Source organism: Ptychodera flava, chromosome 4 (genome assembly GCF_041260155.1).
Source record: "Ptychodera flava strain L36383 chromosome 4, AS_Pfla_20210202, whole genome shotgun sequence".
Classification (NCBI taxonomy): Eukaryota; Metazoa; Hemichordata; class Enteropneusta; family Ptychoderidae; genus Ptychodera; species Ptychodera flava.
In genome coordinates, this window is record NC_091931.1 from 36,536,372 (window position 1) to 36,563,347 (window position 26,976).

The 26,976-nt window shown below is 36.3% G+C and overlaps 1 protein-coding gene across 2 annotated transcripts; it reads right to left on the bottom strand.

Annotated features, from left to right (window-relative positions):
- Window positions 1-5,993: 5,993 nt before the first annotated feature.
- LOC139131628 (sorting nexin-25-like) lies at window positions 5,994-26,968 on the bottom strand. 2 transcript variants are annotated; one of them, XM_070697756.1, is made up of 23 exons: window positions 26,918-26,968; window positions 26,010-26,470; window positions 25,542-25,620; window positions 24,903-24,987; window positions 24,234-24,291; window positions 22,751-22,824; window positions 22,236-22,414; window positions 21,708-21,894; window positions 20,461-20,611; window positions 18,898-19,109; window positions 18,292-18,331; window positions 17,908-18,024; window positions 17,106-17,294; window positions 16,265-16,423; window positions 15,849-15,980; window positions 11,078-11,230; window positions 10,480-10,593; window positions 10,077-10,165; window positions 9,471-9,584; window positions 8,951-9,091; window positions 8,340-8,521; window positions 7,919-8,019; window positions 5,994-7,566 (listed from the first exon to the last, which is right to left on the bottom strand). In XM_070697756.1, exons 2-23 carry the CDS (start codon window positions 26,244-26,246, stop codon window positions 7,429-7,431), a joined length of 2,931 nt encoding a protein of 976 aa, XP_070553857.1. In that variant the 5' UTR covers window positions 26,247-26,470; window positions 26,918-26,968; the 3' UTR covers window positions 5,994-7,428. The 2 variants fall into 2 exon arrangements, with proteins under 2 accessions (XP_070553857.1, XP_070553858.1); XM_070697757.1 differs by lacking the exon at window positions 26,918-26,968 and adding an exon at window positions 26,860-26,905.
- Window positions 26,969-26,976: the final 8 nt, after the last annotated feature.

Here is a 26,976-nt window from a genome sequence, read left to right on the forward strand (position 1 = left end):
TTTCAATGTTGTCTTTCTCATAATTTTCACTGTTACAAAGAAGAAAGCACACCAAAGTACCGTTTTTAGCTACTATAGACTATAGTCTATAGAAGCTATTGGGATGGGTATCCGTCCGGCGTCCGGCGTCAGTCTGTATGTATGTATGTATGTATGTATGTATGTATGTCCGTTTGTGAGGCGTCCGTCCACTCAAATATCTTGAGAACCGCAGTACTTACTGATTTGATAATTGTTGTGTAGATGAAAAATATGATTTTGAGAAACTCTTTTTTTTGATTTTTTGATATTGTTGAAAATAGGCAAATTAATGCCAAAAAAGGTGTTTTTGGTAAAAAATCTTCTTCTTCATAACCGCTGGTCAGACAGCTTTGTTATTTGGTATACAGGTCCGTAGGGATAACCCAACTTAGATTTGTTCACATTGTGATGAAATATGCAAATGTGTATTTTTAAGGAATTTTTTGTCATTTTTGGTCAAAATTTGACTTACATTGTATGTAATTCTTGTACTGTATAAACCCTATCAATTCACCCAGAAAAAAATAATTAATATGATTTTAAATAATTGAATTAATTAGGAAATCATCAAAGCCAAAATAATTTTAGTGTAGAATTATCAGAAAGTTCAACTTTTTTTGACAGTTCATAGTGAAATGCTTACCATCTTGGAGGATCAAACATGTAAAGGCAACTTTCCTGAATCCCAACTTTGATATATTCTGAACCACCATTAATGTTATCTAAAAGAAATTGCTCATAATAGTTTGTCATGATAGGGTGGTCAAATAAATAGAGATAGAGAAAGTTCTAATTTCCATTTATGGTTGACTTGGTAAGGATAAAATAAAATTACTTTTCACTACGGCCCAAAGGCGCCCCATTTTGTACGGTATTAGCGTCCCGAATTTTCGCCACACATACGTGGAGTGCGCGTTCACAGAGTAAATTTCACCTCCCGCGTCATGTTGAAAATTTCGCCGTATTTCCTTGCTGCACAGCTAAATATTAATGAAAGAGTAACAGGTCATATTTCCCGTATATGCTGCCCTTACAATTATAATATTTTGGGAAGAATTTCACATGGGAATTCCAAAAATACGTAAGCGATAACAGCCATATGCAAAATTACGTAAAAACACAGTCAACAGCAAAACGATCTTCAACTAATCATTTCATAAAAATAAGAGGGAAACTCAAAAAAATAAAACCATAGAGTTTTAGTTACCCTTCATGATATCTGTCATACCAAATATTATAAAAAATAACAGCGAAATGAAAAAGTTAAACCAACGGTTTTTTTCAGATGTATTTTTCATTTTACGATGTGTCTAATCAGCTCAATTTCCCATAGAAAACAATGGCATTTAATGTACTGAACAGACCGTACAACTCTCGCTCGTTCAAATTTCTCAATTCTGAACCAATGATAGTGAAAAATGGCACAGTGTTTCTTTGATTTATATACAAAATTCCTGTCGTTTTAGTTTTTTGAATTTCTCGACGAAATATGTTTTAGTTGCATTTTATTTTTTCGATCGCTGAATTTTTGCTCTTGCCCTCAATAAATGGCGATCTTACGGCGTTTGCATATGCAGAATCAGGGTCTTATATTGACGCATTTTAATCGGTTAGCGTCTCTTAAATTGTACAGATCAAATACCTGTCAGGTTGTTGTAATTTACACCAAATTTTGGCGAATATCAAGCATAAAAATTCTAGTAAACTGCAAAATAACACAGAACAGAGGCGAACCAGCACAGAGTCTCCACTGTAATCGTGCAGTGAACGTTATCGATCGATATTCTTTTGTCCGAAGTTGTTACATTGTTGTCTCACTCACTCGCGTGTAGTTCCCCGTTCACAATGGCGCCAAACTACGCCGAACTGCGCCAAAATGTGCTGAAACGGACGTAAAACTAACACCAAAACTGAAAAAAGTGTCGTCGATATATTTTCAGTACAGGAAACCAATGGATACCTTGATGTTAAAGTGTATAAGTCAATATACGGGTAATCGTGGAAATGTTTATGACGTGACCGCAACACACGAGCGCCCGGCACGAGCGGCACCCAAACAGATTTTCGATCGATAATCTATTGAAAATAAATTGATACAATGTTCGCCGTTGTCAATAGCGACCGGCTGAAAGCGCTGTTCCATAGAAATAATGCTTCGCGGAATACCGTACACTGAGGCATACTTTTGGGCCGTAGTGTTTTGAGGAAAAAAAAATAGAGTGGTCAATTAAAAGAGTGGTCAAAGTGATAGGGTTTTTATGGTAAAGCTGGGCTGTAAGATTCCTCATGTGCTATTTATAGCAATTATGCTATTTGTGTAAACAGTGCTATGAAAGTGTTACATGATTCCTTGTAATGCTTTTGATGACCTTGAACTTAAGTTTCAAACATTTGTCTCTTCAGTGTGCTTTCTCTGAGTACATACAGTCTCAACTTATTTAACAGAACTTACTTGCAATTTTAATTTGAAAGTTGAAATGTGCTTAGTTAATAGGATGAAAATACTGATAAAGATAACCAGCATAAGATTATTTATAACCTGACAGATATGCTGTTTTTTTATGATGTAAATCTTGATTTAAGCAAGTCTTGTTTACTTTAATTAGAATGTAATTAACTCTCATTTATTAGCTACTATAGACTAATATAGTCTATAGAAGCTATTGGGATGGGTATCGGTCTGGCGTCCACCGTCAGTCTGTATGTATGTATGTATGTATATGTACATGTATGTATGTATGTCCGTTTGTGAGGTGTCCGTCCACTCAAATATCTTGAGAACTGCAGTACTTACTGATTTGATATTTGTTGTGTGGATAAAATATATGATTTTGAGAAACTGTTTTTATTAATGTTTTGATATTGTTGAAAATATGCAAATTAGTGCCAAAAAAGGCGTTTTTTGTAAAAAATCTTCTTCATAACCACTGGTCAGACAGCTTTGTTATTTGGTATACAGGTCCCTAGGGATAACCCAACTTAGATTTGTTAAAATTGTGATGAAATATGCAAATATGTATTTTTACGGAATTTTTTTTTCCATTTTGGTCAGGCCATCCTGAAATGAGCTATCAAAGATATCCACCTTCTTCATCAATAAATGTGTCACAAAAGGTTATTCTCTACATAACACAGCAGAGTTCTGTCAACTGTTGAGTCGCTTGTTTTTTCAAAACTGCAGGTCAGACAGCTTTAATATTTGGTTTACAAGTGCCTAGGATGACCTTAGTGAGATAATTTCATACAGTCAGGAAATACTTAATTTTGTATCCATGTCTATAGTAGCTTCAGGGACTTTGGCCCTATGTTTACTGAGGGGAAAAGTCAGTTTGCATGTCTGCGAGGTTCCCATCGACAAACTCAGTTTGCCATCCGTCAATATTGAGTCTCGAAAATGACATCTTCATACATTGAAACCACGAGAGAGAGAGAGAGAGAGAGAGAGAGAGAGAGAGAGAGAAGACCTTACTAGAAGTCCTTTAACCCAGTTGTTAATAGAGACCTTGATTGTTTGCATGACAGCTGCCAAGAGTCGCCCTTTTTTTTTTCAACTTTGACATTTAGGAATACAAATAATGAAAGATAGATCCACTTGCTTTGAAATTGGGTACACAAGACTTGGTTTGTTCAAATTTTATAAAATTTAAAAAAAAGTTTTGTAGGCGTGTCAAATTTTTGTGTGGCAATGAAAAAATTCAGTGGTCAAGTCAAGCCAATTGGCATCAGAGAGTATTTATGAAGTTCCTCAGAAGAATGAGTATGGAATGCTGTGGTTGTCTCTAGATATCGCAAGTACCCTACAAAATACTATATAGATTGTATAAAGATCAACCCCATGCTGGGTGAGGAAAATTCTAACCTAGTTTGAATCTCTGAGTCTTTGACCGCGCGCACCCACCTATCTCTGCTCCGGGCAAATTTCAATATTCTGAACTAGGTCTTCTTTCAGTCCTGCACGTGCCCAGTTGGCTCAATAAATGTGACGGACATCTCAGATTTTGATTGGAGCTGTCCAGGCTAGAGGTAGCACTTTCTGTACACTAATAAGAAATAATTCATAATCTGCCGTAACTTTGATGATTGCGTGTGCAAAGCAGACAGCAGTAGGGGCAGCCATCTCGAATCTTCGACATCTATGTACCCAAGAGCAAGGTTTATGATTTGCAAGTGTTCATAGATTCCAGGATTGATATTGAAACTGGGGCTTTTTTTATTTATCTAATTTTTTTAGGTTCGAAGTATTAAATACTAAAAAGAGAGAAAAATGTATATTTTGTGAAACGTGTAACACCCAAAACATGGGTGTAAAATGTAGCTTGTAGTAGATATTTAGTGTCACTATTTGTCAGACTCCCTAGTTAGTTTATAATTTTCCACAACACACTACAGTCTGTGTGTGGAGATTGTCCCATCACAACAAATGCTGATGACCACACCATGAATACTGATATCAGTGCTTTACCGGTAGATAACACTACAATATTGTGTGTGCATTTTGTTGTCATAAAAAAACGCAATTTTGCATTCAAATGAGGTATTTGAAAATTACTGGAAAGTTTCTAGGTTTTTGCTGCAAGACCTCTGCTGAGCAGATATCCTGCTGGAAAAAAGATTAAAAATATTGTCGATAACACTGAACTCCCATTTTTACAGAAATACTCAGTCCTAGTACACATATACTGTATTCTGACAGAATGGTTACCAAGAAAATTTGACTGCAAATCAATCTTTTTCCTAATCAGATATGAAATGCTTCATCTCATAATGGCCTGCACATCTTATTTGAAAGTAATGGGATAAACTATTCAAAAAAGATTTTTTGACAAAAACAGCAAAAATTTCCCCCCAAATACAAATATGCAAATTTCTCCATAATTACAACGAACCCTATTTGGGTCATCCCTAGGAAGCTGTAAAATAATTTTTAAAGCAATCGGACCATTGGTGGCAGAGAACAAGATTTTCTTGACAAAAATGGCAAAAATAGAGGAAATAACCCATTGAAAATATACAGCTAAGTATGCATGGCCCAAGATACCTAAAAGGCAAGTATGACAATAATCAGATGAATAGTTCCCGAGTTCTTGATTTTTGACCATTTTCTCAGTTAGTCCACCAAGTCATCATAACCTGCATACCTAATTTAAAAGTACTGGGATAAAAAATTTCAAAAAAGACTTTTTGATCCAAAATGGCAAAAGTTGCGCCAAAATACAAATTTGCCATAATTTCAACGAATCCTATTTCGGTCACCCCTAGGAACCTGTATACCAAATTTTAAAGCAATCAGACCATTGTTTTAGAGAACAAGATTTTTTTGATGAAAATGGCAAAAACATAGAAAAAAATCATTAAAAATAGAAAACAGCCAATATTGGCATAAAATCGATATGACTAAACAAGTGTGGCCTAAAGTACCTAAAAACCAAGTATGACAATGATCAGATTAGCAGTTCCTGAATTCTTGATTTTTGATCATTGACCATTTCACCTTTTTTCAACCTCCTTTACATATTTATGGGGCTGGCAGGTTCATTATAACAATGGCAGATTTACATCACATATGGCATCTTTCCACCAAAAATCAGCTGACCACATGCAGGGGTTTGCAAGTTTTTGATATGGATGGACGGACAGACAGGTAGACATATTATGGTACAGACATTTTACACCATATAACCTCATAGTTGCCATATATGTGTGGCAAATGGGAGCTAAAAATGTCAAGTTGTTCCAGAAATGACCAGTGTTCCTAAAATGTTCTTGAAAAGACATGTGTGTGGTCATGCTAATTTTTTCCTCCAGTACACACCTGCAGACTTGTTAGGTTGGTGTGGAATCCATACACGCTGATGTGCATGTTTCTGTCAAGGAATAATGGCACTTCGCATAGCCAAATCTATTACCTGGGTACTGCTGATCTATCTTGGACAAGATATACCAAAGGTACTGGAAGACATCACACCGCAGGATATTTGATAATTGTCTTTATTGCACAAAATCTACAACATTTCCAACACATTTATATCAGTTTTGAATATTGATAACACACTGGTCAAGTAATGCTGTAGGCTGTAAAATGATTCACAGACTGTAAATTGATTCGGACACAGAGGAAGATGCAAATCAAGATAATCTGCCGGCATTTCAGTGCCCTGGTTCAGGCTCCAGATATCAACTATCAAACTTGGAATAATTGGTAGTCTTTCTGCATGTAAATCTATTTGACATGCTAGAATGATGTACAAAAGATTTGTCCTTTTTGCAGAGTGTTGCCTTTATCTTGCAGAGGCTGTGATGGTATACCGTGGGTTTTGGCAAATAAAAACCTCAAAAAATTCACATAACAGTGTGCAGATATATACCACATTTACAGCAAATATACCAACTTCAACTCAACATGAGTTGTATGAATATATTTTTGTTTGAAAATGGAGTGGTTAGGTATGCTCTGTCTGGACAAAATTACATTTTAATATAACGTATACACAGCCCTATATATCAATGCACTGTCTCAAAATACTAAATACAGTACTGTACATTACAGCCACAGAATCTTAATAACACTGAGGTATATGGATGATTTCTCATGATATCCAATGTCAGCAGTACCGATGATGAAAATTGCCCTAGGTATGTGAGCTGACTAATATTTCAACAGAGTAAAAGGGAATAAACCAGTATACTAACTTAATGTCAGACCTCATAAATATGCATGAACAAGGTTGGGCAGATTTTTCACTTCCTTTCCCAGAGCAGAATGTCATGCCACTATTCTTTATTGTATTTATCACAAAAAGTTCTCTTTTGGGAATTTCCAATGCGGGAAGTATGTGATTCTTGTTTTTCACATTTTGGTTAGACCCTGTATGTATGGAAAATCTAGCTCACTGTGTATAGTACCTGTGTGAGTGTTACATTCCTGTGATTTGAGTTTCCTAATTTTCTGCATGCCAATGCAAGTTTTTAACTATCATAGCAAGGTGAAAATACCATCCTGATCAAATTTTAGCAATTTCAGATTGCTTCTTGTATTAAACTGCTTGAGGTTCTTTCAGTCCTTTGCTTTATACATGATTTGCTTATGTCCTCAAACAGCTTGACCCCTTTAACACTAGAGGGCGTTTGTCATGGGGACAAGTTGCTAGGCATGCCTGAGCAAGATCCAGAATGAGAGCTGGCACAGACAAACTCACGGCAACCAATGGGCAAGTCTAAGTACTGGTTTTGCATTCACTGTTGCTGGTATTTCAGTCATTAGCATTTAGTCCTCGTGAATGTCTTAGAAGTTGATAAAAACATCCTGTTTATTTGGCCTGGCTACCTTGTGTGCCCCACTCAGAATATAGCAAATTCAAATACTTTTTGTGGAAATATCCCCCCCACTCTTTACAGAAATAGCTTCCTTTACATAGCCATTGTCACACTTGTTCTTTGGTCTCGAGATTCTCGTCGTTTCCTTCTTTGATCTTCTTCAACTTTCTTCAACAGCTTAGGGTCTTTTAGCTCAGGGCAGAGTTCCAACAAAACAAGTTCAAAGAAAACCTACGAAGAAATCAAAATTGATAGATATTTAGCATACATGCAAATGGCAGTTGCTTTGGCTTACAACAGAAAATGAGAATATACATCTCAAAACTGAAGACGCAGAGCCCTCAGCTACTCGTATATTAAATTGTTCAGTCTAGTTGTAATACGGTGATGTCATGGTAACTATGAAACAGACACGATGCTTTTATACACCCAGTTAATCGTTAGAAATTTATTCATTTTCAATATTTGAGTTTCAGGGAATGATTGCTCTACATTCAAACAGTGTTACATCATACACAATAAGATGCTCTTGAAAAGGAGACCCTTACTGTACAGTAGTATTCATGTTGAAGTCTTTACTTACATAAAACAGATGTTTATTTGTGCGGACATCTTGAAAAGCATTAAATATTTTGATTGCTCCAAGTCGACTGTTTCTCTTACCAACCAGATTCTGCAGGGCCTCTGTGAATAAATCAAACATTGTATGGTTATTTTTCAATTTCATTCTGATTTCTTCTGAATGAAAACCTGATAAAGACTTTTTTCAAAAGGACTGTAAAACTGGTCTTTGCCAGTGGCTAGATGAATGAGTTACAATGTTTGAACATTTTGATAATATGACACTGGTATGAAAATCTGCTGAGACCATAAAATGTGTACATGACATTCATTTTTATTTCACAACCTCTTTTACACACCAGAAGTGTAAGAAAAATTGAGAAAACTTAACATCAGGGAAAGCACTGTTCACGAAGGATTCCTCTGACGTTTAATAAACTCACCTGGTATGCTTTGAAGCAATTTTTGTCTGGCACGTATCTTGGTCTTCAGCTTCTCCTCGTCATTTGTCTGTGGGTAGGGCTGTGCTAACTCTCCATCCGGCCACATGGCATCCCGGAAGTAGTTGATGTAATATATCAACATCGGTTCTGACACCACCCAGTCCACGCCTTCTCTGATTTGTCTGGGGTAAGACATATCATGGTAATAACTTTAGTGTCATGAATGGATAAAGGATGAAAAACTAAGACAGTGAAAGTTTTTCTTTCTCCAAGAGCTTTAAAATGAGCCCCCACAAGTGGAAGATGAGAAAAGAATTGTAAAAATTTGAGAGTCTGAATATCTGTCCCCACGATGTGTTCTACCCTAATTTTTAAGTTTACAATGTGAATGTAAAACTCTCAATGGCTTTCTATATGCTTGCATTCATGTGCAACATGAGAGAATATTAATCAATCACAAACACCAACAAACTCAATAATAATGGAAAGATATGAAAATGACCACTACCAGGGCTTGTATTCTGAAAATATATTTACTATGTTATGCATTTGTGTAATGATCATAAAATTTAGAGATTTGATGGTTTATATATTGAATGGGTGTATCTTACTTGTTGATTGTTCCGCCGAATGTAACTTGTACAAACACAATCAGTGTCTTTCTAAGCCATTTGAAGACTCCTTTTAATTCAAATATTTCCCCAATCAAAGCATAGATGGGTTCTGCTATGGAGTCACGGCGATCTGGAGCACTGTGGAGAGATCAGTAATTGGTAAATTGTTTTGAAATATGGAATTATGAAAAAACACTGTAGAAATATGCATCCTCCATCATGTACCATTGTCTTGTATCATTTGTAATGGTCTAAATCAACATACTTCTACATTCTAACTTACAAGTAATGGCTTCTTTTCTAAACTGGATTTCTAAGTATTAAAATATTAAGTATGAAATGTCTTGATTGTACATTTCCACTGCATATAATTTTATATAATATCTAGATTTTAATAGTTGGTTAACTCAAAATGATAATGCATGGAAAATGAAACATTGGAAAGATATTAATGGAAGCTGTCAATTATGGAATATGTATGGCCTTGCATCAATGGTTGCCAGGGTAACAAACACACCTATCTTCATCCCCATCATCTTCATCTTTTTCCTCGGTTTCTTGGGAGAAGAAATCAACAGGGAAGTTCTTGAAGATGTTTGCCAGTGCAAAGGCAGGTTTTTTCTCTTCTTTGCTGAAAGAACAAAAAACCATTAGTAAGACTACATGTGTAAAACATTGATACATACCATGATAATGCAAACATTTCAAAGATCAAATCCCAGACGTATCTCTTTTAGAAATGACAAATTAACATAATCTGAAAACCTTATCAATGGTATGGTACAGAAGTTCAAAGATCGGTGAAGTCAAAACACATGAATTCATGTTCCTACAACATTAGTAAGTTAGGATGTCTGTCAGAACCTATTATTGTTTGTTGGTTGCTTTATGTCAACTCAGGGAAGCCACTTACTAAGTAACTTCATGAAGTTTTCATTGAAAATGCTAAACACTGGCTGAGACTGACTGTTTTTAAGGCAGTGTAAGTTCAGCTACTGGAAGTATACAGTATATTAACCATTTATGGACTTAGTCATAAACACCTAACCTTGAAATCTTTTTTAAATTCCAGTGATCTAGTGTTTTCCATGGAGGATGTACCACAAAAAAAATCATGTTTTACCTTGGAATTTTCTTGACAGTTGCTGGGCTTGGTATAAGAAATGAATACAACTCTTCACTGTGTCTAAGACTTTCATCTGCCAGTATTTGCTGTCAAGAGTTCAGAAATATAAATATTTCCAAATTTCACATAATCAGGAGAAATCAATCATTATGACAAGGAAATACGTTGAATGATTATTTAACAAAACCGGCATGACAATGCAGATTGTTAGGTCATGATATTTTCAGCTTTTGCAAGTTTTCCTTCATTGAACTCTGATTGAATACAAATCAGTTAAGTACTTCCACGATGCCTGGATGAAACACCTTAATTTCACTCTAAAGTGTCTGGTGGATAAATGGACAACTATGATCATGTGACTTGAACAAAATGAATGACAGTGCATATCATTAACACTTACAGTTAAGTATTGCTCCAGTTGTTTCTTGGATTTCTCCATGAACTCTCTGTCAACTGTCTTGAACGGCCTTTTCTTGATTTGAGGCAACTCCATCTTCCGTAACCAACTAGAACACTGAATCAATTGAACAAAGTTCAAAGGTTACTATGGTAGTTTGGATAGGAAAACAATGAACAGTAAACGACTGTGAATAAAAACGTGAAAAAAAACAAAATTCCTGTAAATAGTTTTAATGTATTTTTACTATTTAGTTATGCAGCACTCTATATGCAGGTTGCTATTGTATTGCCGTACTTTACTAAATAATATTTGTGACCTCATAATCAGATACATTTGTTCAGTTTTGTGTCAGTTATAGTGTACAGCGTACGAATAATTAGCAAAGTTGGGACAGGTAGTATCCTTGAAGATAAAATAGTTGACTGTTTCATCATGCTAAAGTGTGGCCAAAATTGTATTTCCACACAGAAAACCAAAAATATTAGCCATAAGTTTACACACATTCAAAAACAAACCAACGAAAACACTGAGAGCATATTTAGGGGTGATTAATTTGGCTGAATTGACATCACATCTTGGAGAATACAAGAATACTCACATCCTTGAGACTTTGGTGAAGCATGTAAAAATCAGTGAGTTTATGAGATACAACCCATCCTGTGGTCGGTTGAGATGAGGCAGGATCTGTGGATTCCTTGAGATGGACTACAATCACGTAGTAAGGAACTTCCTTGTCTTGTTCCTGCATAACCTGTTTGGAAAAAAACAAATGTGACAAAAAAAAATATCTGTTACTACTGGGAAATGATATTTTGGGAAACTGATGATACTTTGGTGTTGTTATTTTGAAAATCTATGCTTATATATGTTTTGATATATTATTTTATTACTGTTTTAAATCAGGTTACTTTTCTATCATTTCTGTCATACTCTGTTATCTTTCTAGGTTATCGCCTGATTGCCAGGTTGTTCATGGAGAATCGGTGAATACCTGAACCAAAAATTCTGAATAGACAGGTGCTAGGCTGTCAGTGGCAACTCTCTGGCCCCCACCCCCCCCAAATATTGTTTCATGTCACCGCGCATGTCATTTTAGGACCTGCGTGTCATGGCTTTTTTGAGGGGGTTACATACTCATCAATACAGCTATACTTGATATCCCTGTTTGCATGTCCATAAATACTAAAAAGAACAAGTCATTGACAATGACATAGTCCCCACTTGTAATAGGAGTATTAGTCTTGATGGGGCAGGGAAATGTGGTCATTAAGAAGTATCACTGGAGTGTATATGTTCAGATCTATGGACACATAGGTCTATGTCATTGTTCCCAATTTGAAACAAGAGGCATGTCTAAGTTATGGTTCTAAATCGGGGAAAAAGATCAGACTTCTAGCTGTATTGGCCAGCCAAGAAATACATATGCGCATAATAAATGAGGTACAAGATGTGACATCTTAAGGTCTATTATCCTATCAAAATTGAAGCGTAAATAACTTGTGGTTACTGAGTTATGCATATATATGCATAATCAAGGCCAAAGGTCATCAAGGTCACGTGACATTTTGAAAAAATTGTATTGCTAATTAATCAATATATGCAAAAATTCAGACCTCAAGCTCTATTGGCTTGCCCACAATTATATATGTGCATAATTAATGAGGTAACGCATGTGTTGTCATAAGGTCTCCCATCCTACTAAATATAAAGGACATAGCACTTGTGGTTACTTATTTATTGACATAATCGTGTATTTTAGGTAAAAGGTTATCGAGGTCATATGACATTTTGTCAAACAATTTCTATCCTATAGTCTATCCCTATATACCAAAAATCATACATCTAGCTCTATTGGCTCGCTCAAAACTAGATATGCACATAATTAATGAGGTACAATATGTGGCGTCATAAGGTGTCCCATCATACCAAATATGAAGGGTGTAGCACTTGTGGTTACTGCGTTATGGACAAATATGTATATATGAGGTCAAAGGTCACCGAGGTAACGTGATATTTTGTAAAGAATATTGTCTTGATAAGTTATCCCTATATACCAAAAATCAGACATCTAGCTCTATTGGCTCGCTCAAAACTAGATATGCACATAATTAATGAGGTACAATATGTGGCGTCATATTAAGGTGTCCCATCATACCAAATATGAAGGGTGTAGTACTTGTGGTTACTGAGTTATGGACAAATATGAATATTTGAGGTCAAAGGTCACTGAGGTCACGTAGCATTTTGTCAAAAAAATTGTATTGCTAAGTTATCCCTACATACCAAAAATCAGACCTCTGGCTCTATTGGCTCACTCAAAATTAGATATGCACATAAATAATGAGGAACAATATGTGGCGTCATAATGTGTCCCATCATACCAAATATGAAGGGTGTAGCACTTGTGGTTACTGAGTTATGGACAAATATGTATATTTGAGGTCAAAGGTCACGTGACACTTCGTCAAAAAATTGTATTGCTAAGTTATCCATATATACCAAAAATCAGACCTCTAGGTCATTTGGCTCGCTCAGAATTAGATATGCACATAATTAATGAGTTACAATATGTGGCGTCATAGGGTGTCCCATCATACCATATATGAAAGGTTTAGCACTTGTGGTTACTGAGTTATAGACATATATGTATATTTGAGGTCAAAGGAAGGTCACCAAGGTCACGTGACATTTTTGTCAAAGTGTCTGAGATATCTGCGTGAACGGATGGACTCACGGACGGACATGACCCAATCTATAATCCCCCTCGACTTTATCAGTGGGCACTAAAAACTGTGTCACTGCATCCTTTTTGCAATATGAATACTATGAGAAACCAAATTTTTATTTTTCTTGGCCTTATACATGGGAGTCTATGGACTGCCTTATACCACAGGCGACCCATTATGTATTACTGAGTTATTTCACACAGTTTTCTCTATCATTTTCTCTTCTTTCTTCATGCTCTGAATGATCGAATAAATAAAACAAGTCATCGTAGATGACACAGTCCCCACTTGTTAATGGGTACTTTGATTACAGGTCCTCAGAGAGGATAAAGTCCTCTTCATTAGGTCTGTGATAAAAATACTTTTGAATAAAATTGCTTGATACATGTCTGAGTTGTAGTTCAGGACATGAAAAAATCATAATAAAATGGCCACACAGTGGCCGTATTGGATCGTATCACAAAACAAATAAATGTGCATATGTATGACATAGGTCAATGTCCTTGTAGCAAATTTGATTAAAATTGGTTGAGATATGCCTGAGCTGTGGCTTGTACATGAAAAAATCATAACAAAATGGCCGCACAGCAGCCATATTGGATTGTATCACAAAACAAATTAATGTACATATGTATGACATTGGTCAATCTCCTTGTACCAACTTTGAATAAATTCGCTTGATACATGTCTGAGTTATGGTTCTGGATATGAAAAATGTAATAAAATGGCCACACGGCGGCCATATTGGATCGTATCACAAAACAAATCAATGTGCATGTGTATGACACAGGTCAATGTCCTTTTACCAAGTTTGAATAAAATCAGTTGAGTTATGCCTGAGTTATGGCTCTGTACATGAAAAAATCGTAACAAAATGGCCGCACAGCGGCCATATTGGATCGTATCACAAAAAAAATTGATGTGTATAGTTATGACATTGGTCAATGTCCTTGTACCAAGTTTGAATAAATCTGTTGAAACGTGCCTGAGTAATGGCTCTGTAACATGAAAAAATCGTAACAAAATGGCCGCACGGCGGCCATATTGGATCGTATCACAAAAAAAATTGATGTGTATAGTTATGACATTGGTCAATGTCCTTGTACCAAGTTTGAATAAAATCTGTTGAAACATGCCTGAGTAATGGCTCTGTACATGAAAAAATCGTAACAAAATGGCCGCACGGCGGCCATATTGGATCGTATCACAAAAAAACTTGACGTGCATATCTATGACATTGGTCAATGTCCTTGTACCAACTTTGAATAAAATCAGTTGAAACATGCCTGAGTTATGGCTCTGTACATGAAAAAATCGTAATAAAATGGCCGCCTGGCAGCCATATTGGATCGTATCACAAAACGAATCGACGTGCATCTGTATGACATATGAAGTAATCCTTGTACAAAGTTTGAATGAAATCGCTTCAGGCATCTCTGAGATATCTGCGTGAACGGACGGACGCACGCACGGACGCACGCACGGACGCACGCACGCACGCACGGACATGACCAAACCTATAAGTCCCCCCGGACGGTGTCCGTGGGGACTAATAAGTGATTTATATAACCTAACCTAGCCTCTGTGACTCTTTATTTATTTTACACTCCATTACAAGGACATATATCTCTCATACACACATGCTGTAATTAATTAGTCAACACAACTAATTATGCTAATCCGTGGACTTATCAGGTATTTTACGGGTTGGTCAACATCGCGAAAGATAGGATTGGTACCTTTTTCATTAACATCACTATCTTTCCGATGTTGACCAACCTCTGATAAGTCCACGGATGAGCATAATTAGTTGTGTTGACTAATTAATTACAGCATGTGTGTATGAGAGATATACGTCCATGTAATGGAGTGTAAATAAATAAAGAGTTACAGAGGCTAGGTTAGGTTATATAAACCATTTATTTTATTTACTCCGATCAGTAAGAGCATGAAGAAAGGAGAGAAAATGATAGAGAAAACAGTGTGAAAATCTCAGTAATACTTTATGGGTCGCCTGTGCTTATACATGGGAATCTATGGACTGCCTTATACATGGGGGTCTATGGAGGTGAAAACTAGTGTGAAAATCTCAGTAATACTTTATGGGTCGCCTGTGCTTATACATGGGAGTCTATGGACTGCCTTATACATGGGGGTCTATGGAGGTGAAAACTAAAAAGTCCTCTAACATGGCCAAATTTGATCGCATTGTGAAACAAATCGACGTGCATCTGTATGAGGTAGGGTACTATCCTTGAACCAAGTTTGAACAAAATCGCTCCAGGCGTCTATGAGATATCTGCGTGAACGGACGGACGCACAGACGCACGCACGCACACACGGACGGACGCACGGACATGACCAAACCTATAAGTCCCCCCGGACGGTGTCCGTGGGGACTAAAAAACATAAGTCTTATGCAGCCAGTGATACAAGACAGTTACTGTTGCATCAACAGTGTCAAACCAATATTGTTAGGAATAACAAAATGAGAAAGGAAAAAAAAAAGAAAATCACGTCGCCATATCACTTTTGCTGAATGTCAAGGACCAGATACAATTTTTTTTGGCCTTATACTAAATAGACAAGCTGACAGTGGCAACTGCATGCAAATATGCACAGTGATCTAAATTATTCTATTACCTCAGCATTACAAATGTTGATTTGCCATTCTCCAATGTATTCACACCACATATCAGTTCGATCTACGTGAGATTCTAGCTGACGTCTTTCTAGTTTCATGGCTTCTATCTCCCTCTCAAGCTTCTGTAAAATCTGTGGGGGAAAAATTTGTTTTTATCAAAAATACCCAAGCTAACTTGGTGATTAAGAATAAAAGTTACAAATAACAGCTTAAAACTGTTCAGATTCTTGTTTTGAAATATCACTGGGGTTTGAAAACAAACATTTATGGAATATGATTTTTCAAGAATATACCCAGAGAATATCACTCTCCAAACTTAACCAATGAGGGCAGGCTTTCCTGGGCTGAGACTTACTAGTTGTAACTCCACTTGAACTCTATTGAAGACTTGTTTACAGGAACACAAATATCTTACCTTGGAGTCTGGTCTTTGTGAGTTTTTGATGCTCTGCCAAGCTTGCAGCTTATTGGCTAGCCTCTCATCCAAGAGTTGAAGCTTGGTGACAGCATAGTCTGTTTGTTTTGCGATACCTCCACTGGGAGCATCTGCATCATCTGAAGATGTGTCCTCTTCCTGCATAAATAGAAACAACGAACATGTCAGACTCTCTCTTAGTGTTTCTTGTGAAATGTAAAATGTAATGTTATGATACAGCTCTACCAATGGCATTTTTGCTGGTTGCAAGATTATTGCTGGCACTGTTACACCCAACCTTTGGCATTGGTACATGTATCTTCAACTTTCAACCAAAAATCTTAATGTATTATAATAAGGTATCATAGAACACATATTTGGGATGGTGTGCTCTACACAACAATTGTAAAGATTCAGATACTAACAAAATCAATAAATGTACATACTATCATAGACACAGGACACTATATATTTACAATTTGTACCTGATTAGTTGTTATGCAAATGACTTGTTCAGTGTTCTCCAATCAAAAACGACAATTCATAAAAAATTAATTTTACGTATCTTTCTGGTGTCCTTCTAACTGCTGGCATGGATAATAGTTGACAAAGAAAGCTGTCATGACCGTAGCAAACATTTTAATGGTGAAAGTACAGTGAAACCTGTCTATTAAGGATACCTTCAGATATGGAGAGGTGTCCTTAATAGACAGGTGAAATTCTATTCAAATTGTAACTTTTGGTTTTATAAATCTGGTGTCCTGATTAGAGAGGTTTCTGTGAGGACAGGTTTCACTGTACGTTACTGTCTAATCCCTGTTCTCAAGTTTAAGAAACAAACCTGATGATCGCTACTTGACTGCTCATCCATTGTCTTTGTACTATCTGAAGAATCATCGCCATCGGTCGCTTCGCCAAGACTTGACAGATACAGCTGGTAATACTCACTGACTATGAACGATGGATAGAAGTCTTCATCCAGGATGACATAGATATCATTCTGTGCTTCAAAGAAAGATTCTGGTCCAGGCTGAAGGTAAAAAAACAAAAGAACATGACATAGAAAAGAGCTGACTTTAAATAACATTAGAATTCTTACATTTTTATGTAAAATTAAAAATTTACAAAATTTTGAATAAGAATAAGAAATTATCTGACAGAAAAATGACCGGTGTTATGATAAAAAAAAACAAAAATCGCACATCAAGGGATTTGACCATTAACTGCAGTAATAAATAACGGTATTAAACAGGCAAAATTTGTTGGAAATTCTGTTGGAAGCTGCCAATATCACGCATGCCATGCTAGAGTGTGCAACAACACTGCAATTGTGATATGTGTTGTAAATGTGCAACCAGCCACTCTCATGTACTGCTAGATACCTGAACTCAACTTTAGTGTTCACATTCCATTGTATGTCCTCTATTGGTCGACAAAAGTCATAGATACATGTACAGCTATGGACATTTGTCTGCACTTGTCTCACACCAAATCAACAAGATGAGTCAAATGGAGCTATTTTTCTTTGTTCATACAGACCAGTCCTTAATGAGGCGTTTTACTGTCATAATGTATTTGTATCTATGTGTATTTCTCTGTGTATCTGCCTCAGTCTCTGCATATCTGTGTAGGGGTGTTCTCACCTTGTTTCCAACCAGAAAGGCCTCCATTCCTTTGACAAATGACCTTTCAACTTTGATGGGTTTAGGGGTCGCTATGTACGCCTGGTATATGTGACTTGCATGAAGGGCTAAATCTTTCTGAAATTACAAAGAAAAAATAGTCAAATCTTTTCACTGTACTTACAATTATGCACGGTTTCAAGATGAAATTATAACAGTTTATGTTCTAGTTTTTGATAAATCCATCACTGAATATAAAATTATTTTACTTGTAAGAAACCTCATCATTGTGTTGATTTTGAAATCTCTCTCCTTCATTATATCTCAGGGGAAAGCACAGCAAAGTCAAAATCTTTGAAATTTCAGGAAAACTACCAAGATTTTCCATACATGAAAAGTGCTTACTTTATTTAGAATTTTTAGATTTTCCACTCCGATCCAAAACCTGGAAGAAAAGAAATGTTTGAGTATAGTGACGATAGTCTAATTTAATGGTTTAATCTTCAATTCAATATGAAATGGGGGTTTTTTAACAGCATTATTGAAACATCATCACACACTATGTGGTTTGTAAGGATAGTATCTGAGAGCACACAATAAAATATTAAAATGAGTGGAATTTAATCAAAAGCTTTTCTACATAGGCCTTTCAAATTTTTGTGTCAAATCTAATAACCATTCGAGTGCTGTAAACTTTCCCACCAAAACTATAGTGCAACATTTTACCAATTTTTTTGAAGTTTTCTGGAGTTTTTTGATAATTTTAGACCAAATGGATATCAAATTTCATTGACTACACTTTCTTATAAAAACTTGGGCAAAAATCTTAAAAAAAATTTGACTGGGGTGTATTTTATAGATGCAGCAAAAATTTACTTTGGTACTCAAAGGGTTAAAGCTATGAAATAATGTGATGCAAATGTATGCAAACAAAAAGCCATTTTCAATAGAATGAACCAATCTCTTTGATTTCTAATATGTAATACTGGTACATCATCACTTGCTACTCACCCTAGAAGATTGTCCTTCTTTTCCCGCTTCAAAAACTTCATAAAGTATTTCCTGGCATTAGGATTGTCCATGATTTCCTGGAAACTCAGCACTTTCCTACGTCTGGAATCTGTAGAACACTCCCTGGTTGGAGAATCCTTGCCATAAAATTTATACTCTGGCCCTCCAAGAAGGCGAATTCTCTTTTCACACTGGGACTTTGCCACTGTACACTGAAGTAAAGAGATACGTGTACTGAGGCAAGAGAATTTGACTAAAATATCACACAACATCCTTCAAAGATATATCACAGCTATATCACTCGTGAGCATATTTTTCAATTACTCCTCTCCTGCAAAGGTTTCAACCATTGCAACAAACATACCGCCCTCACATGATAGAATATGGGTTAATTTTAGGGATACTATGATGATTGTGTGTACATTTCCCAGAACATTGTATAACTTTCGAGCATATATGTATTCAAGGTAGTATGTGCCTTGAAAGTGAAAGACTTTAAAAGAATTACTCAAACTTTCCTCAATGAAACATTTAACCATTCTCTTACACAAATTAAGAAAAATACCGCAATTATACGGTGTCGCTCAAATTTGATCAGAATTGGTACATACCAAAGATCAACAATAAGTGTTATTTCTATCTGTTCAGTGCAGGAAAATTATACGTTGATGTTATGACAATTTCTGCACAGTACAACCAGAAAAACAACAAGAAATATTTAAACCAGAAAATTAAGAATGACAAAAGTAAATAAGGTCTGAAACTCTAGGTACTGAAGGTCAACTTTAGCAACATGCATAGCAGAGAATCTTTCTACCATGGATGTACAAAAATAGACATCCATGGTTTCAGCAGATCTGTTAATATGTCACAGTTCATAAACAATGAAAGGAAATGACCAATTAGCTGTTTCAGTTACTGCTACCACTCCCAAACATAATAGGTACCCTGCATACAAATAGGTTAAAGGTCAAAATCCTCTTATTCAGATGTGTGGGCTGATTCAGTTCACTGCCACCACTCCTGCACACTTGCAGTATTTCCCTTTTTCTTACCTCATTTGCACATTTTTGACACTGATGTGTTCATTTGAACAAATTCACATCTCAACCCCTACATCTACCTGTACACCAAATACTGAGACGGTAGCTTTGGCGGTTTGGGAGCCTTTGTGTGTGACGGACATACATCCGCACATACATACCCACAAATATACAGACATACAGACGCCACTCAGACTCATCATATAAGCTCTTTTTGGTATTTATATATAAAACCAAATATGAGCTAATAAAATCAGAGGTCACTGCAAGTTTAATTCTAATAAAACAAATTACCCAACATTTGCCAATATTTGAAATGCAAAATGGCTGCAACTTAGTTGTTATTCTCTATAGGAAAAATAAATTTTTGATTTTCAAAAAAACTAAGGTGGAGAAAATTGTTTTATTCCAAGAGCTTTAAAATGAGCCCCACAAGAGGTAGATCAGAATAGAACTGTAAAAATGTAAGAGACAGAAAATCTGTCCCCAGGGCACATTTTATTTTAAAATGACTGATTACCTGATTAATGTATCTTTTCAGGTTTCTTGCTTTCAGCAGGTCACCCTTTCCTTGACCTTTCGGTGACCCCTTCTTATCAGGATCCAGTCCTCTTTCCTTCTTCAAGTTTTGGATCGTCGTCGCTTGCATGATTTCTGTCATGATGCTGTACCTGGAGCAATGACACACAGAAATTCAGGTATGAATGAGTGCGGAAGTCAATGAAAACAGGAAAAACAAAGGGAGGAGCTGTCAATCATTGGCTCCAAATATTTATCAATTCTATCAAACACAATGAAGTTCCCATTTCCAATCTTTCTGATCTATCAGGCATCATATGGGAATGCTGAAACATGTGTTGGCTTTGTTTTACTTCATTGTAATCCTTTCACTATAATGGTTTGACCCAAATCCATTGTCATCAATACTGAGAGTGGATCTGTTCACAGGATATTGGGGTGAACAGGTTAAAGTCCAACACCTACTAGGACTCAAGTCACGGATGACCCTCTGAGTGTATGGCAAATTTTGTCACATAAAGAATTTGTGCAAGACTTGCTCCTTTCTGTTGTGAATGAAGTAACATTGATTCAATGCAAATTTGGACTACACAAATATTGTGAAGACCAAACCTTAATATACAAATAATTGGTCGGGCTCACGTCAGTGAATGGACACTCAGGAACGTATCTGTATTACATGAAAACCTGACAGTGCAGCCACAGTTACAAATGATGCAGTTCAGATTAAGGTAGAATGTGCCTTGGATACAGATATTTGGGCTTTGAAATCTTTGTAATACTTTTCTGGTCTACCACTTGAGGGGGGGTCATTTTAAACCTCTTGGTGTAAGAAAAATTTTCTCTGAATTAGTTTTATGAAACTTTTATTTTCCCCCATAAAGTTAAAACAGGGATGGCAACCATTTTGAATTTCAAATATATAGGTAAATGTTAGGTACTAGGAATTTGTTTTTCTAGTAGTAAAATTTGCATGGTTACCCCAGATTTTTATTCTTGATTTGGTGAGAGCATGGTTGAAATTTGTATTGAGGAATGTTTGAGCAACACTTTAAATAGTTTAAGTCTTTCACTTTTGAGGCGCATACAACCTTAAATTTTGAATTCATGTTTATTTGCTCATTATGAATTGGTGCATGAATGTCATCAAACAAGGCTTACACTTTTGAAGTCTTTGTTTGATTCTGGAAAGATTTCCAAAGTTGCGAGAAAAAAAGTGTTTCATCTGTCAATTCATGATTTTCTCACCTAATTTGTTTCAGGACTTCAATGTCGTGGCAATCATTGATCAACCTGATAAAATCTTCATAACTGGCTGCATAGGCATACGTCCTTTTGTGTTTCTCAGCAAGTTGCTCCCGATACTCCAAGTGGCTCAGGATGGTCTGGTTGATGTAGTCAGGGTCACAGATCATGTCAACACAGGGTTTCATCACTGGAGAAAAGAAATGGTATGAAAGCATCACTGGAGGGATGGCAACAAAACAAATGACAGCGACCTTTATTGAGCAGCAGAGACAGTAGTAAAATGTATGATTTTGAATTGCGCTCTTTCAAATAGGTCACAGAACAAACATTTTTATGTTAAATCACAAATTTTTAAAGAATTTTCTCATTTGTTAGATTTTTTCATCAAACTGTCAATGGATTGACTAACTACAAGACTACTACAGTAACAAAACTTGTCTTTTGATCATGAAATTTATGTTCTTTGACACTCATTCTTGGAATTGGCAAGTATACAGTACTTGAAGAATATTTTGGTGATGACTCTACCTTGGCAAGCTATGATTTCTCGGACAAGATGTCTGACAAGGGTGCATTTTCCAATTCTCTTGGGGGTCATTGTCCATATCAGTACATCAGCAGCTTTACGAAGGAACTCCAGTTCAGACTCTTCTCCGTTCAAACAGGGATGCAGCAAAAAGGCAGTCGTAATGGCTTCAGGATCCTTGCTGGAATGACAAACAAAGTCACATGACAAACACTTGCCTGGAGACAAAAAGCTAAAGACCTCAACCATCTGGTTGTTAATTTAAGGAATTTTTCAAATGTTTAACTGCTAGGGGCATTTTCATAGGGTTTAAAGGAACAGAAAAGATTCCATGTGCCGCCATGTTCAACAATCACTTGTCACAAATGAATCATTATTTCATAGACATATATTATTACAATATACTCATATCACATACAAATGAAGTTGTATCCATTTTTTGTCTACGATTTGTAACACCCACATGATGTGTTCTATGGCTTATTATAATTTTCTGCATCAATGAAATATTCCCTACCTGGGAGCAGACTGTTTTAAGTCCTGAAAATGTGTATGTAACTTGTTGACAATGTCTTTTGTGATGAACTTGACCTGCAAATTAAACAGTACAAAGGTCAGTCTTATCATCTCGCACTGCTGTGAAGTGTTATTTCTACTTTTTGTGTTTTTCACACTGAATTATCTAAGGTCAAATGTTGAATACAGAATAGGAATTACAGTGTCCTACTTTCACGATGAAATTTGGTTGAAAATATGCAACGGTCATTTCTCCCATATATGATAAACATGTTCAAGATTGAAAAGAACAGTTAACAAACATTTTAGATTGAGAAATGAAAGCTTGCTGAAGAAATAATTTTGGAATGCAACTACCATGAATTGGCAGCGGATCTTTCACAAACAGAATATCACAACAGGGCTGAGACAATGATTTTGTGCAGAGTCAGAGTGAGATTGCATATGTCACTTAAAGTACTAGTCCACTTTTGTTGGTTGATGATTGCATGATGAACCTCATCTGCATGGACTGTATGTACCAAAATTACTCCATTCGACCAAAGTTTATCAAAACTTTGATTATTTCAGAATTTCGTTTCGTATAAATATTTTTCAGTCATACTGAATTCGGAAGAGAACTGTTTCGATCTTCAATTTCACTTTGGCTTTGACATAAACGTAAAAGTACGTCAAAATCGGGCCCTATTTTACTGTTTTCGGCCGTACAAAATTCGGTAGAGAAGCTGCTTCAATTGTCGGATTCGTACGTCAGAATCAGGCCTTATGTTACTGTTTTTGGCCATACTAAATTTGGAAAAAGTAAAAGTACCTCAGAATTGGGCCTTATTTTGCTGTTATAATGTTACTGTAACTTTCATACAATGCCGACATACTTGTGGTGAAATTATCAATATAGAGAAAAAAAATTATGCGATTAAACACTGGTCAAACCATTGGAGGTTGTAAAATAAGTAACTATCCAAAGAATAGTGGGTAGTTGAACTAATGGAGTGATTACGGTAATTCCTTAGAGGATGTCTGTCTACAACTTCATCCCAGGGTACATTGTGCAGCTACAGTAATGCTCCACAGTAAGCCAAATTGTGTATTTCACACTTCAGTGCTAACATAGATGATTTTTTATTTATTTGAAATATTTATGTTATTTTAGCAACATTATCACTTTCACACCTTGATCAAATCAGCAGGGTATTGAAGCTGAAACTGTGATGTCTACAAAGCATGTGTGGGATATTGATTGTGGCAACAATGTGTTGCAGAAAAAAGTCTTATCGTCATATAGAATTGATACATATCAGCAAGCCACTTGCACTTGTTTATAGCACAATCTGCAGGAACCATTGTGGTTTTGATAGTGTTGTCGTCAAGTGAAATGACCTAATATATCATGAAACTGAAACAAGGAAATGTTAAACGTTGCAACCTATGTTACAACTATCAACATGACAACTGTAAATATTGAGGATCTATTGTGAACTTACCAGATCTACTTTGGCCAATCTGTGCATCAGTTTTTCCACGGACTCCCACATGTCATCCCTGAGTGGTTGACAAAATATTCAGATCAGTGGTGAACATTGATCACATCAAATAACACACTGTCACAACTACATCACAGTTTACTGCTTGGGCACTGATCCACAATGTACAGACAAATTGAAAACAAGCTTCAACAATTCACACATGAAAAATATCTCATAGATTTCACTTTATTATACATCTATTGCCATAACCTATGGTGTTTGAATGAAATCATACAATTCCGAGCCAAAAGGCAAGTTGAAATCACACAAACTAATTACAGCTGATGTAGATGTGTTCCACATATTTACATGAACCTGTATATTCTGTGTTTTGCTAGCACCGTACGCCCATTGTTGAAACTTTACTTTCATTTGTTGCATGTATCCACAGTGAGACAAAACAATATTTCTTTCGAAGTGCCGAGTTTTATCAAAAATCTCTCAGCATTTCATACTTAGAGAGAAAAGGTGTATAATAAGAGGGTTATATGCAAAATGTAGTAATGTATGGACTCATGCTCCATCCCTGGCATATTCAATGAGCCAAAGATTTATACACACGCAACGCATGTGCTTGTAATTCATGTACTACCGTACAATATACATTATACTGTGAGTTAAACTTACTCAATGACATTGATAAAAGTTGATGGATCGACACAAAGGTCTTTGTACCATGTCAGAATATAATGCTGCACAACCAGATCAAACACTGTAAAGTAATACAAATGGATCATTATCATACAGTGACTGCAATCTCATAGAATGAAAAACAAGGACAGAGCAGTCATGAATAGCATCACCAGCAAAGTTGTGGCAAACATCATCAGTGTGATAAATTTATTGAATTGACAAAGGGCATTTTCTGTTTTTTTTGGAAGCCAGAGCTTCTTAAAATGGAAAGGATGCATGTATGATAAATGGAGTGTATTTTTCCTGCCTTTGTTCGTTTCATCATCAAATAAAAAGCACACTGTTGGCTCGCTATGGCAACATTTGATGGCAAAATTCCATGGACAGAACAAATCACATTCAGATTTTTGTCATGCACAAAATAATAAGATTCCTAAGCAGTCATCTCTGCCATGGTGATTTCATAAACTCTGGAGAAATGGCAACCAATCTACAAGTAGTTTTGTACTTCCTACTTTTCAGAAGACCTGCAACAATACTTTCACTTTCAGTTGGAGACCATTTCCTCATCATCATGACTTATGATGGCATGTATACCTCTGTTTCATTTACTCAAAACTCAGGCTGTCATACCTTCTTTTATAGCTTCATCCATGTTTTTTGAAATCACCACTCTTCTAGGGCCACGATCAGACTCTCTCTCCATATTTTCCTATAGAAGTTGAAAATAAGCAAGAATTTTGTGAATTTTAACATGTAACTGACTATATTACTGGAATAAGCCCCATCAAGAACAAACTGGATGAAGCACAATGAAGTACAACATTATTACAAATTCATGATCAGATTGTATCTCATCGGATCAGATCTCTTCAAGTCTTCATTAATTCCAGGGAATTTGACATGATGAAGGTATCAGCCACCTTTTACTTCATTTTTATTCAAACTGTTTCAGCATCAGCCAACTGTATTAATCCGCATATGTCATTAATACATGGCTAGAAGCTGCTCAAAATAACATTGCTTGAAGTCTGTGTACCAAACTCACTAGGTTTGCTACTTGCAACCTTTAGGTACAGACTATCATCAGAAAATACTCACAGCCATTTTAGTCAGGAGTTGATTCGCAACGGTCACTGTCTCTTGCGGTACAGGTCTTATTTTCTCTCCAGAACAAGCCACATAGAGAAATCCGATCACCAACCCTGACAGGCCGACCCCGACATAGAGTGAGATGTACAACACTGTTGATAGAATGCCTAGCCTCAATAGTACACCTATGATTGTGACAAAGATAGTCACAACATAGACATTCAGCAGTTTCTTTATGTTGACCATTATTAAATAATTTGTCGGTCACCCTATTCAGTGATGATACTGGTTTGAAGATTGGAGAAAAAAGAATTCTATTGAGTGTCTACATTTTCTGCATAAATTGCTGTCTTTTTTAGCCTTCTCTCCATTGTCCTTCAGCTCTATACATAAGTCTGATTCTTTTGTCCTGAGTGTAGACCAGTCTTCTCTTCTGCTTGTTCTACATTTCTCACTGGAACAGTGGAAACCTGCAATGAGAGTTTGAAAGAGATGATTGTTCAGACAGAACACTGGTATCTGATGCACCACTCAACCTGGCAATGTATGTCTCCAGAAGCTGGCAGATGGGCCTCTGATATGTTTGAATGTCAAGAAGTAACGAGCGGTAACATGAAAATGTGGCCAGGAATGCGATTTTGCAGTAACCTCAGTCTATCAAATCATGGAGGTTGTACCTCAATGACCAAATCTACGTAGCTACTGGTAGGGGCGGTGCTTCAAGCTTTCACACCACAATCACTCGCTTGTTCTGGAGGTCTTGAGAACGGTTCATGCTTCATCGCTTGCCGAGCTGTGATCACTGCTAGCTGTATATGACATGATCTACAATACATAGAAAAAGGATGACGATTCTTACAGCACGAATCTAAAACATACGAATGAATTTCCGTCAGTGTGTACAAACGACAACTAACCTCTGTGGCGAGATCGAGGCATATCGCCCTCTCCTGTCGCTCAGTGCTGTGACCTCCCA

Bases quoted from the DNA above. Each gene is read 5' to 3' on its own strand.
- LOC139131628 (XM_070697756.1), bottom strand. From the start codon at position 26,246: ATGGTCAACATAAAGAAACTGCTGAATGTCTATGTTGTGACTATCTTT. The intron at 24,292-24,902 runs GTAAGTTTAACT...TCAACCACTCAG, and splicing joins ACTTTTATCAATGTCATTGA to GGATGACATGTGGGAGTCCG. The intron at 22,825-24,233 runs GTAAGTTCACAA...TTTAATTTGCAG, and splicing joins GATTGGCCAAAGTAGATCTG to GTCAAGTTCATCACAAAAGA.